Genomic DNA, 12,511 nt, shown 5'->3' with positions numbered 1-12,511 from the left:
TTTTTTATTTTTCCTTTTGTATTTCCTGCACACAAAACCATATCGATAGTTAAACAATAATTGTTTACCTAGCACAAACCTTTTTATGTGCCCTTACAATAATGACACACATGCAGAAACTGTATAATCTTCAGGCGCCAAATTCATTAACTGTTTCCTTTTGATTTAAATGAGGAATTCCATTATCTATACAACTTCTTCCTAATCTTAAGCTATCCAGTAGATGAAAGTTGCTTACAAAAATATTTAAACTTTCTGTACAATTAAAAAAATATTTATTGCTTACAAAGGCCCTCAGGGTCAGCGACAGACAATGTATCACAGACAATGTATCATTGAGCTAGAAATATAGCCACAGACAAACTATGGTCAGCACTATCTCATTTATAGCTAAAATCATGGTTGCATTGCTCACATACACTATGACCGTTCAGAAGAACTAAAGACAGGACAGTGGCAGATGAAGTAGTGCCAGGTAATGCCCATTAGAAAAAAAAAAAGAAAACAAGATGTAATTTGAATGAAATTACTGATGGTAGCTATCTAGAAAACAGATTTGTTATGACTTTTCAGCTTAAGCCTCTGATCAGTGTAGCAGTGATCAAAACAGGAATATATTCAGAGCAGGGCAGAGGACATTAACAAAAATATTTTAATACCATAATATATTGCAAAGATTTATCTTCACCTGGACTAACACATGCAATTCTGGTCATCTCTCTTTCACTGATTAAGGAGACTAGAAAGAGGCTGGTAAAAGATAATAGGACCACTGAAACACTTATATATGATCATAAATGGTAACAACAGCAGTCATAAAAGAAATAAATAAAAAGAGGCATGATAAAGAAATTAAGAATCAACAGTATGGAGAGATAAATGGCATTGCCTACCCATCTTTCTAAGAAAACAAGGAAACAGAGGCAAAGAAACAAGCTTGCACATGACTGAATATGGATCTTTTAGCTAGTATGAACAAAAATCTCATCTCCAACCAATGTCACTGGAGGAGACAGTGGCGCGACTCTCAGCTACGCTCAAGTTGTATTCCCACACATCCACTGGAACGTGCCTTAAGCCTATGCCAGTGTTGTACTTGCATGTAAACAACATAAATACTAAGTGAGCCTGCACTTCGCAACAGACTCAGACATGCATGTGGCTTCCAGAGGCGATGTCTTATGTCCCCTGTTATAGTGAGACAAGGTTAGAAAAGTATCAGGTCTGCATCCCGTCACATCCATGGGATCAGCCTTCCAAAGATGAGGTGTCTCTAGAAGGCCTCTTTCCTCCCTGAAGAATGTGCTTTCTATATGCACATACTTCCTTTTAAGGCAGAAAACTTTGTTTCCTGGTCTGATGGGTTTTTTTTTGCGAAGACCTGTGTCCTTGAAGACCTATCCTGTGTAGATGGATATCTATTTTATACATCTATTTTTTATAAAATTCTCAGTGAAAAGAAACACAGTCCTGTTTGTCACTCATGACTCACCATTGAAACAAGCAAACAATTATCAATATCCATCTTCAGGGGAAGTAAAACAGTAGCATGTGGAAAAAAAAAAAAGCATGAAAAAGTAACAAAGCCAAAATCACAAGAACTCTATTAAAAACTAGACAAATTGTAAGATCTGTGGGTAAAACCTGCTGCTGGTGGTTTAACTGCTAGTGTATCAGCTTTCTTAACTGCTTGTAACTTTGGCTCCTGTAAACACTGCTCTTTAATATTGCTCAGCTCACTGTTTACCATCATGTAACATCTGACTCCTCACCTAAGTAGCACATTCTAACAGCTTTTGTGCAGGCTGCTTGGCCATCATTGTTCTGCTAGTGGATTTCTAGAACTCTGTGGTTTATCTCTGCAGTTACTGTTAAAGGATGGAAAAGAGAATTTAACAGATTCATGTTTTGCTGTATATTGTTGCAAAGCTTATGTCTTTCATGGGGCGTTTCAATATAGCAAAGACACAAATCCTTGTTCTCTTGCCCCCTCTTTCCCTCCTCTCCCCAATGAGCATAAGGCGGATAACTTGTCTAATATTCTCTGCCTGAAGCAGTCAGATCTACTAATGCATCAGGCAAGTCCAGAGATGTACACTCACTGAATCTTCACATTAATACTGAGGTGTCCCTGAAAGAGAAGGACTCTGTAAGATACATAAAAAGCATATGAGAGACATTGGCTGTAGAGTTCCAGTCTCTGGAATTTGTGAGAAACATTTGTCAACTTCCTCCACTGGAGGTTAAATCAGAACCCCTGCTCAAGGTGAATATACTCACATATAGAAATATAGGTTCATGTTCCCTTCTATCTGCATGTTTTCCCTGGGAGTTCTACTCCAACAGTGACTTAGAATAGGATTTTGTAAGACGCTGAGAAGACCCCATACATGGCAGTTGATCTTCACAGTGGTGTAGCCCTAAAATATCCCCTGTGCAACAAGACTGGTTTCCCATGATGCACAAAGGAGAACAGATAAGCATGCAAAAGCTTGGGCAGAGATTTGCTTCTTCCAATCCTCTTCCCAAACTCTCCACTTATTCCAATTTGCTTCAATATACTTCTTGTCTAGTCTTCTACAGTCCTTTCACCTGATATGGGAGTCAACCTCTGCCTGTATTTAATAATGATGCTATAGAAATCATAGAAATCACAGAATGTCTGGAGTTTGAAGGGACCCACAATGAGCACCAAGTCCAACTCCTGTCCCTGCACACGACAACCCCACAGTTCACACTGTGTGTCTGAGGGTGTTGTCCAGTCTCTTCTTGAACACTGTCAGGCTTGGGGCTGTGACACCTCCCTGGGGAGCCTGTTCCAGTGAAGAACCTTTTCCTAATGTCCAACCTAAACCTCCCCTGGCACATCTTCCTGCCATTCCCTCAGGTTCTGTCATCAGTTGCCATAAAGAACGGCAACCAAGAAAATATATTAGAAAAGAGGCAAATACTGTCTTCAGATCTGAGTTGTGGCTTGGTATCATTTTATTCTTTCCCCATGAGGAGTGCAAAGGGCTTGAGTGCCATCCTCACAACTGCCACACTTCAGTGCACTGAAGTTGCCAGTAATGTGGGACATGATAGTTTTGCAGGGGTATAAGCCACATCCACCAATTATATTCCTATATAGACTTCAGATTACACAGACTCTAAATACCTTATAGGGCAGTACACACCTAAATTTATATATCTAATTTAAATCAGGAATCAGTTTTATGATGAAGGTTGAGATAGCAAGGATGTCAGCTCGTCTTGCTAAACTGTATTATACCCTTCTTTGGCTTTTTCCTCTGTGCCGGGCAGGGACAGCCGGACAACAGGGCCAGGTCTGGGTGCTGGGGACGTGCTGCCGTGTGCAGCCGGCAACGGCTGTTCCTCAGAACACCCGTGTGTGAACACTGACAGGACTCCAGCGCACAGGCCCAGTCACCACCAGGCGCTTGTAGCTCCGTATGGGACAGCTCGCCTCATCCGCCTCATCTTTCCCCCGTTACCTTCCCGCCGGCGGGCGGCGCTCGCTCTCCAGCACCGCCTCTCAGGCCCTCAGACCGGCAGCCTCCACCGTCGGCGCAGGCTCCGCCCGCTTGCCCGCACACCCCGCGGCGGCTCCCGGCGGGACAGCGCTGGGCCCCGGGGCGGCCACACCCAGAAACCGCCGGCCCGCCCCTGGCAACGGCATCGCCTCGCGCCCCGCCTCGCTCCGCCCCCCTGCCCCGCAAGTCTCGTGAGATCTCGGCGCCGTCGCCTTTTCCTCCCCTGCGCGCGGGGCGGCTCTCGCGAGAGGCGGTTGCCGGGCCCGGGCGCAGCGGCAGCGGGACACGGGAGCTCGGCCGCGGCGCCGCGCGGGTAAGTGGCAGTGGGGCCGGAGGGGCGGCTGAGGGCCGGAGGGGCGGCTGAGGGCCGGGCGCTGTCGGGTTGCGGGCGACGCCGTTCCGCGGAGGCTTCGTGCGGGGGCTGCCGGGCCGCTCCCCCGCCGCCAGGGCCGTTGCGGCGTGCGGGCGGCGGCGTTCCCTGGCCCGGCTCTTGAGCTGCCCCGCTCAGCGCTTGCGGGAGGCCGGCCCGTCCGCGGCTCTACCCGGCTGCCGGCCCAGGCGAGCGGCGGCGGCTCCTGCCCCCGTGAGGGTCCGTGAGGGAGCGCTGGAGGCGGCCTCCTGAGGCACATCTGCCCGCGGGCCTTGCCCGGTGTCCCTGTCGCCTGAGAAGCTGAAGCCTTGACACTTTAAAAACGTCGTTAGAAAGAGCCCCCTCCTCACGTCGGTGTGTCTTGGTAACTCTGTTATGTGCGGTGCAAGAGTAGGCTGAATGCTACTTCAATTACTCGTTTTAACCGTGTAGTGTTTATGGGTAAAGCTTGCAACTGCTGCGAGGGCTGCTTTGGAAATGTTGTTGCTCGGGACTGCCTGACAGCTGTCAGAATGCCTGAGCAGACAGGTTTGGCATAATCCCCGAGCATTGATTTACCTACACAAATGATTTCATAATGAGTGAAATATCTTTATAAAAACTTCTTTTTTCCTCATAACCATATTTTATTTGCAGAAAGTATCAATTCCTTGTATGGTAAATCTGCCATAGTACAATTATGCATTTCAGTTGCCTATCATTACATTTTTTTTCTTTAAATTTACTTCTGTTTCTGGCTGTTGCTTCTGCGTGTTTCTTCTCTGATCCCATCACACATACCACTTTAGAACTTTTTTCTTTCAGAATTTGGATCTAGCTCCATCACAGATCTTTTCCAGGTTTTTCTCTGTCACTTGTCTGGCTTCTTTGTCCAAAGCAGCGGTTGAGCATTGCATCTTTTTGTTCTTTATTGTTGGCTACCTCTTACAGATTGAAGTACATGATTAAAATCTGTCTTCTTGGTAGCCTTTCAACTGTCATCTTCTGTTCTTGTTATTTTTGTTTGCCTTTTTTTCTTCATGAATCATTTTCAGTGATTCATTTAAAGAGTACTTATCTCAGTTGTTGCTTCAGCTTTGGTGATCCTTTCCCTGGAAGACCCTGTCTTTCACTCTTCAGTTTGCTATTGAATTAGATGATCCAGAAATACCATTAAATTATCAACTTCACACTATTCAGAGTTCATAACCTGATAGTTCACACTTATTTTCTTTTATCTGAACTGAAAATCTGTCTCTACATAATCTTGTTTAGGTTACTTTAAATTCATACAGCTTGAACACAAATATGGTGAAAAGGAACTGGCTAATTTTGGGATTTTTTTTCCTTTTTTATTTTTTTTTTTTTTAAAGTTAAGGAAGACTGTCTTACTGTGTTTGTTTTGCAGGTCTGTCAGTGTGGATTTTTTTATTTCTAGTAAGACACATACATCTCCTGCCAAATGCCTTTGCATGTTACCTCTCTATTTGTCCCATTTCTGTTTCAAACTCAGTATAGTTTATTACATCCTGCCTGTGGTCATCATTGGCATCTACTGATGATGCTGTTTGGGACTGTTCTTATGAGTTTTTTTCAGCCTGTGTTTGTATGTGTGCTTTTGCCCAGTGTGTTAATGCCAGGGAAACTGGGGGTTAAGAAAGAAAAGTTAAAGCAACTCTTCTATCACACATTCAGTTCCTTCTTGGAGCCCCATTTTCCTTTTAGTATTCATTGCATTTGAAAATGGTAAACAGTTGATGTGGTGTGTATGTCACTGCTTATTAAATTAGTCACAAGTGTCATTGCTTTTGGTCTTTCTGTTGCCTTGTTATAAATTCTGTGCTTTTGTAGATTTGCAATTGCGTCTGTTTTGTCCTGTATGCACACGCAAAAATCAAAATCTTGTGCTAGTTTCTTTCAGCACAGCTTTCCTACAGCAGTGTTGCTTCAATCTTGACCTGGTGCTGTTACTTATCAGTAAAAATGTGTATCTCTTGAAAATCTGTATAAAATCAAAAGCTAACTTATAATTGATTTAAAATGTGAGAAGTTATTTGAGATTTTCTTGTTGTTACTGCTGAGTACAACCATGAGTATGGACCTTGCTTATTTCTTCAATAAATCTCCCTGATACTCTGTTTCATGCTATTTATCTTGTCACTGATGGTGATTGTTATGAAGCCATACATCTGTGTACTTTCCGTTTTATGTTGGTGGGCCACACAGGATGGGGCTGGTAGTGACTACAAGAAGTTAGGTTCTGCTCCTTTCTTCCTGCAGTGATAACCACAATTCTGCTTTTGTGAGAGAAGTTGCTCAATGCACTGAGCTGCTCACAGATAGACTTGGGCTTATTTCACACAATGAATCTGAATACACAAGGCAAGTTTGGAATCACCTGCCTCCTGCCTTTTAGGCTTCTGGTATTGGATAGGTGTTTTATTGTCATATTCCTTTTAGGAATTGTAAAGTTAAAGCTTGCAAGATAGTCACTGGATCTCTGTTGCTCATGGTGTTATAGAAATAGGAATATCATCAGCTTCATATGACTTGACTGCTCAATTTTAATTTTCTTTCTTACTCATTAAGAGAAGCTTCAGTCCTGACCTGCTATGTTAATGTCAAGACTGTATTGCAAAAGATGTTTCTTAGCTATGCTTTAATCAGCTTCACTTTGATAACATTTCAATGACGATAATTTATAAAACTACTTTATGTGGCTGACTTGTGGCTGATGTCTGCACTAGTTTGCAAGAAACTCACTTGGCAGGTATGGATTTCCATGATATATTGTGTTTGCATTGTGAGCATGTATACTTTGAACTCTATTTCCTAATTAGGATGTAATGTTACTGTGCTTGCATTCCCAGTAATTCTTACTTCTAAGTTAGTTTTTGTTGTTGCTGCTTTTGTGCTTTGACTAGAGGCAGCAAACAGCAGACTGTCATCCCTTACAGAAAGCCTAAATAATCTGAATCTTCCCGTTTCTCTGTCACAACTAATGCCAGGATTTGTCCCAGCTGGTTACTTGCCTATTGGATTGTTCTGATTATCCTGGTTCACCTTTACAGTGTATTTCACTGATGAAGCAGGTTAGGGCCAATGAGCTTCTGAAACCTGTCCTGCTTTAGGAAAAGCTTCTGACCAAGTATTAAAGCTGACTAGCTGCCTGAAGTGTCATGTGTTAGTTATCTGCATGTTGTCTTCTGTACTGACAGCTGAAGCAATCAGTTCTTTGTTCCACCTGATGAACTGGTGTTCAGAAGATGACGTCTTGTGCCTCTACCTCAAAACTTCAGGCGATTTTAATAATGTTTTTAGTAAGACTCAAGAGCTTTTCAGCCTTACAAGTATTCTCAATAAATATAGTATGACTGGCTGGCCTGAAACGTATTGGTATTGATTGAGATTGGCTTTATTTCTTTCCTGAAAGATTTCCGAAGAACACTTTTTTCCTCACCTTTAATACCTTGAAGTGCACAAGTCCTGCATCTCTCAAAAGTGTGTGTCCACTTCTGTCCTGCATCTGATGTTGTCTAAATCTTGTTTAATCTGCCGTGCATCTTTTGTGCATTACATTTTGTCACGGCACAGAACTGAATATGCTTTAAATATTATTTAACGTAATTTGTTCTACAGGTATCACAAGTTAGTGTGTGATGCATCTTTTCATGAGCTCTTCAAGTAGTGTAAACACGCTAATTGCTGTATTTTGCAATGCCTGGGGTGGCTTTATCACATGGAGTATTGGCTTCCCAAATCCACCAGGTGTCTGTCTTTACAATTCCCCTGTATTTCAGTAGCCTACAACTTTCATAAATTAGCAATGGTTCTGGCGTCGCATTGATGTTAGCAAATCTGAAGTGTTCTAGGTGTCTGTGTTGAAAGCTTGGAAAATTAAAGTCTGCTTCCTAATTTTTCTATTTTACGTGTTTATTCCCTGTGCTAATTCTCTAGAACATTTGCTTTCTACAGAGGGGTGAGAAGTCATTCTTTACACCTGGGGAAGTGCTTATTAGCAAATTAGAATGGCAGTCAGTTTGGCCAGTATGACAGTGGTTTATGATCTACAAGGGATATTTCGATTTGTTGTTTTTTTGTTTTGTTTTGGGTTTTTTGTGTGTGTGTTTTTTTGGGGGGGGTTGTTTGTTTGTTTGTTTTGTTTTTTTAATTTCATGTGCTGCCAGTGACTTTTTGCCCTTACTAACATTTTAGGTGCAGTTCCTTGATTTCACAGGAGATATTGAATAGTATTCAGGGATGTGTACTCATATTCTTTTTGTTCTATGTGCAAGGCCAGGAAGTTCCATGAAAAATGCTTTCTTTATTGCCCACAGTGTGAGTCCATGCCAAAACAAAATAAATAAATAGAAACATTTGAACCACAGTTCTATTGCAGAAAAAAAGTGGATTCGCAGAAGTGTTTAAAAATTAATCAGGAGTACTAGTTAGTTACTTTACAGCATTTATACAGCATTTGCTAATTGGAAATTTATATCTCAATAGAGAAAAGTGTCAAAAATATTATTTATGGTCTTACAGGTGTGTTAAAACCACCAATGAAATTAATTTGTACTTTTTTTTTTTTTAATAACCAGTGCAAAAGTGCTATCAACAGCGGTCAAGAAGGAAAAAAACATGGCTGTGTTACAGCCAGTTGTTTCTTAGGGAAGTGTTACTGAGTGGAGGATGGAGGGCAGACTGTTTCTGGTTCACAAGTTCTTGGAATTGGATTAGACGTTTCACAAGATGTGGCTTTGGATGCTTTGATAATTCTGCTCAGGTTCAGAGCTGTGTGCCCGTCTGGTGCCTCCTCAGTGACACTGCTGGGGTTCCTCAATGCTATAGGAGTACTGTTGTTCATGAGAAGCAGTCCCATTTGTTTGTGTCTGTCCTTCTGTGTCTGTCATCCATTGTTTGTGATGGCTTAAGCCTGTAGCTGCAGAGGATCTGATCTTTACTTAAACCAATATTTTCTTTGAGGTGTGTGTGAACCTATATGCTCCTGTTGAATCTGTCACATTAAATGACAGACAGGGAGAAGGCAGAAATCATGAGACAATGTAAGAAAGTGATTTTAAATTGTCTTTTCAGCTGCCATTCTTGTAAAAACAGCTGCTCTTACATGTTTTTCTAGTGCAGAAGCTAAATTCAAACACTGATGTCCTGCTTCAATGGAAAGAATAAGAACTAGCTGCTGGATGACAACCTGTTTCTGATAAGGCACCTGCTTTAGTCCTTACCTGAGATAATGAAGTGTTTATAAGTCTATTAGATGGCTTTAAAGGGAACAGAGAACTTATGGAAACAAACAAAAGCTTGAGAAGAAACATGTGGTGCTAAATGAACCTGTCACTGTGGTGTTTCAGCTAATAAGGGAGGTGAAGCGGGAGCCTGCGGTGATCAGTAGCTGGGAGCGATTGCAGAATGGGAGCTGTGATGTTGCCCTGTGAGGTTGCTGGTCTTGGCTTTTTGTTCTAAACCATGTTGTTGCTATGAGTAGTAAGACTCGCTGAGTATCTTGCTGGAGTGACTCAATCTAATGAATACAATTTGTTTCAATTCAGGATAAAAGACGTCTTTGTTTTTGTATGACTTGTGTCTGAAAACACTATGTCATATTACACCTAAGTTCTGAATGCTGCTGAAGTAACTCACAGCTGGATTTATAAACCCCTTCTCTCCTTAGTAATAATTTTTTGTTCTGAAATAAGTTGTAGGTTTCTCCTTGTTAACCATCTAAACATGCCTGATAAAAATGTGTAAATCCTGTAACCTTCTATGTTGTGTAGTATCATCACACATTGTATGTGCTTTCATAACCTGAATTTCCAGGTGATACACAATGAAATGCTTATCGGAACTTTTTGCTCTTTTTTTTCCTTTTCTTTTTTTTTTTTTTCATGAGACAGTCAAGTATTTCCTGTAATTGTAAAGAAAATGTTTTGGTTTGTTTTCCTTTCCCGACTCTGTATGGACATTTAACCATACGAGTCTTCCAATCAAAGTATGCTTAATTATATAAAAACACAACAGGAAAAAAACCCAGTGCTGTGGTGGAGATTGTATAGTTGTTTTAAAATCTGTTGCCTTTGTATGAACTGAACAAGAAAAACTGATTCACAACTAATGTTTTTAAGAAGCTTGTTCTCTACTGTTCCCCTGTCATAAAAATTTTTTGTCTAAATTTAGCTAAGAGAGACTAAATTTATCTATTTTCCATGACTAGAGGGACTTTTTATTTGAGAAGCTACCTTGTTTTAAAGAAGTCTCAATTCCTTTGGGACTCACTTCCAGAAAGGATAAGTTTCGTCGGATGTAATGGAAACATAATAAAGGGGGGAGGATATGGTTTTTCTAAAATATTTAGCTTAAAAATTTGGAGCACCATAGTAGGCTTATCTTTCCATTACTTAGTAGGCTTATCTATCTGTAATTCAGTTTTTTTCCAGATGCTGTACAATCATCAGCTGTTCACTTTTTATTTTTGTAACCAGGTCATTCTGAACTGTACAACTCTCTTGACACAAGTGTCAATTATAGGTATGACTTGAATTCCAGTGATTTTTAAAGTTTGCTGTCTTTATTAACAAGTCACAAGGTTATTTTATGTATGAGTGAATTTTAGTGGAAGTTGAACATAAAATCACATCCCAGTCATGGAGGGGTAGGTTTCTAATGTCTATTTTTCTGTTAAATTTTGATGAGTTTTATGCAAAATTCGGTGAAATTGGACTACGTTGAGTGTTTCTAAGGATTGATGTTGATTCCATTTTGGAGTAAGGCCTCAGATATAACTTTGTTATTCTTAATTCTGTTTTCCTCTTGGGCAGGCATTCAGATTGTAAAACTGTTGGTCTCTCTTCTACAGTTGGGATTTTTTTTGAATTAACTTTATCCATTTAAATGAAAATTATGATGTGTTTGCCTTGTGTTTTATAACCAGTGACTTTTCTGTTTGGGCACAGTGAAATAAATTGTGGCAGAATTGGGCTTGTCTGCCAACGTTCTTATAACAAAATAATCTTTTTAGTGCAGGTATCAGCAAAATGTATAGAAAATTGTCATGCAATTTAGAAGTTGTGCTTCAATATGTCCTGTTTTCTATAATCTTTATTTAAAAAACAACCTAATAACACTAAATTCTGCATGTCTTTTTTTTTTTTTCCTGTGTGGCATTACTTAAAGGTAAACACTGCTCTCTTAATGTAGGTTGAGAGTGCTGCATGTGTGCTTTTCAGAGCAGTAGTGTGAGGAAGCTGGCAGTGGAATGGCAGGACGGCCTCATCCTTATGACAGTAACTCCAGTGATCCAGAGAATTGGGATCGGAAATTGCATAATAGACCTCGTAAACTTTGTAAACATTCAAGGTAGGTGCTATGTACCATCTTTTGCATCTCAAAAACTCCAAGACAAGTCCATTCTAAAGGCTACTGTATCTGGTTGTGGCAAGTCCTGTCATAAATTTTGTAGTTCTTTTTCAAAGATATTTTCTAACCTGACTGATTTGTCAGCTTCCCTAACCTGTGCTTAGATTTGTCTTGCCAGGGGTGGTATTTTAGTTTTTTTTTTTAATGAAATCCAAATACCTTGTGTACATAACAAGACACCAGTTGAGTGGCTAAATATCTGATTTTTTGGGGGTTGCTTACTAGGTTTTACTTCCTGTTGATAATTTTTCAGTTGTTGGTACTGTGTTAATTAGTGTACAGAAAACATGTGCAACTTGTTCATGGCGCTAATAGTTGCTTGCATGCAAGTATCACACTCTATACAACTTTCTTTGTAAACCTGTGTGCCAGATTTTGCTTTTGTCTGCATCCCTCACTGTAAAGATGTTTTTTATTTTTAAAATGCTTCTTAATTTGAAGATATTATGAAGTTAATGTTTTTCCAGCATATAGTGTACAAAAATAAACTAAGCAAAGCAGTTAGTCACCTAGGAAATGTATGTGAAGAAGCATCTTGCTGGAAATACATAAAAGCATCCAAATAGCTGTGTATTTTCCAAATACTTTGCCCTTTTAGGAGTGCTAAACATAACTAAACCATCTCTGTTAGCTAGCTAAAATTGTTAGTGATTTATGCTTTCCTACTTACAAGATGGTAGGAAAAAAGCTAAGGACCACATTCAATAACAGCAACTTAATTCAGATTTTTATTGCATAGATTTAGATAAACTGGACTCAAGTGCTGCCCAAAGTATTCTATGGGCAATTAATATTGTGGGTTATTTTCCTGTCATTAAATCTTGGATAATTGTGAGACATCCAAGAGGGCAGGAAAAAAGAATGCACCAATAATTAAAAGGCTCACAGGGAGACCCATGTAATTATAGGGCTGTCTGTGATGTGAATAATGGAATGATTAACACAGAACTGAAGAGGGTGGCTGGTGCTGCTGGTCAGTAGAGGCTCGTGGATTATAGCTTTGTACAGCTGATGTTTTTAAGGTGATGGTGTCTGGTAAGTGTTTTATCTGTGCTGCTTATTTAGGATAAAAATGTGGTGGAGTATCAGCAAATGAACAATATCGATATAACAGGGCAGTATATGCGAGTTGAGGACTATTTGCTGCCAGGTCTCGGAGTGTAATTGTAAATGGGTCATTCATTGCTGAGTCCAGTTC

At 40.3% G+C, this 12,511-nt stretch overlaps 2 protein-coding genes across 7 annotated transcripts in view; one reads left to right on the top strand and one right to left on the bottom strand.

Moving 5' to 3' along the window:
* Positions 1-3,666, bottom strand: part of FAR1 (fatty acyl-CoA reductase 1) — an 87,128-nt gene extending 83,462 nt beyond the window's left edge. Inside the window, exon 1 of one of the 2 annotated variants that reach the window (XM_065066306.1) lies at positions 3,495-3,666. The gene's annotated coding sequence lies outside the window, so the exon portion shown is untranslated. The remainder of the gene's footprint in view (positions 1-3,494) is intronic. The other variant, XM_065066303.1, reaches the window with a different exon arrangement.
* The window catches only part of BTBD10 (BTB domain containing 10), a 30,198-nt gene continuing 21,324 nt past the window's right edge, over positions 3,638-12,511 (top strand). The window contains exons 1-3 of one of the 5 annotated variants that reach the window (XM_065066308.1): positions 3,795-3,846; positions 10,380-10,425; positions 11,095-11,253. In XM_065066308.1, coding sequence (XP_064922380.1) covers positions 11,153-11,253 — 101 coding nt within the window. In that variant the 5' untranslated portion in view covers positions 3,795-3,846; positions 10,380-10,425; positions 11,095-11,152. Of the gene's footprint in view, positions 3,847-10,379; positions 10,426-11,070; positions 11,254-12,511 lie in introns of all 5 variants that reach the window. The other 4 variants (XM_065066307.1, XM_065066309.1, XM_065066311.1 and 1 more) reach the window with 4 other exon arrangements.

This window comes from Columba livia, chromosome 5, assembly GCF_036013475.1.
Source record: "Columba livia isolate bColLiv1 breed racing homer chromosome 5, bColLiv1.pat.W.v2, whole genome shotgun sequence".
Taxonomy (NCBI): domain Eukaryota; kingdom Metazoa; phylum Chordata; class Aves; order Columbiformes; family Columbidae; genus Columba; species Columba livia.
The sequence above is the reverse complement of the archived record's forward strand: the minus strand, read 5'-3'. Positions and strand labels throughout refer to the sequence as shown.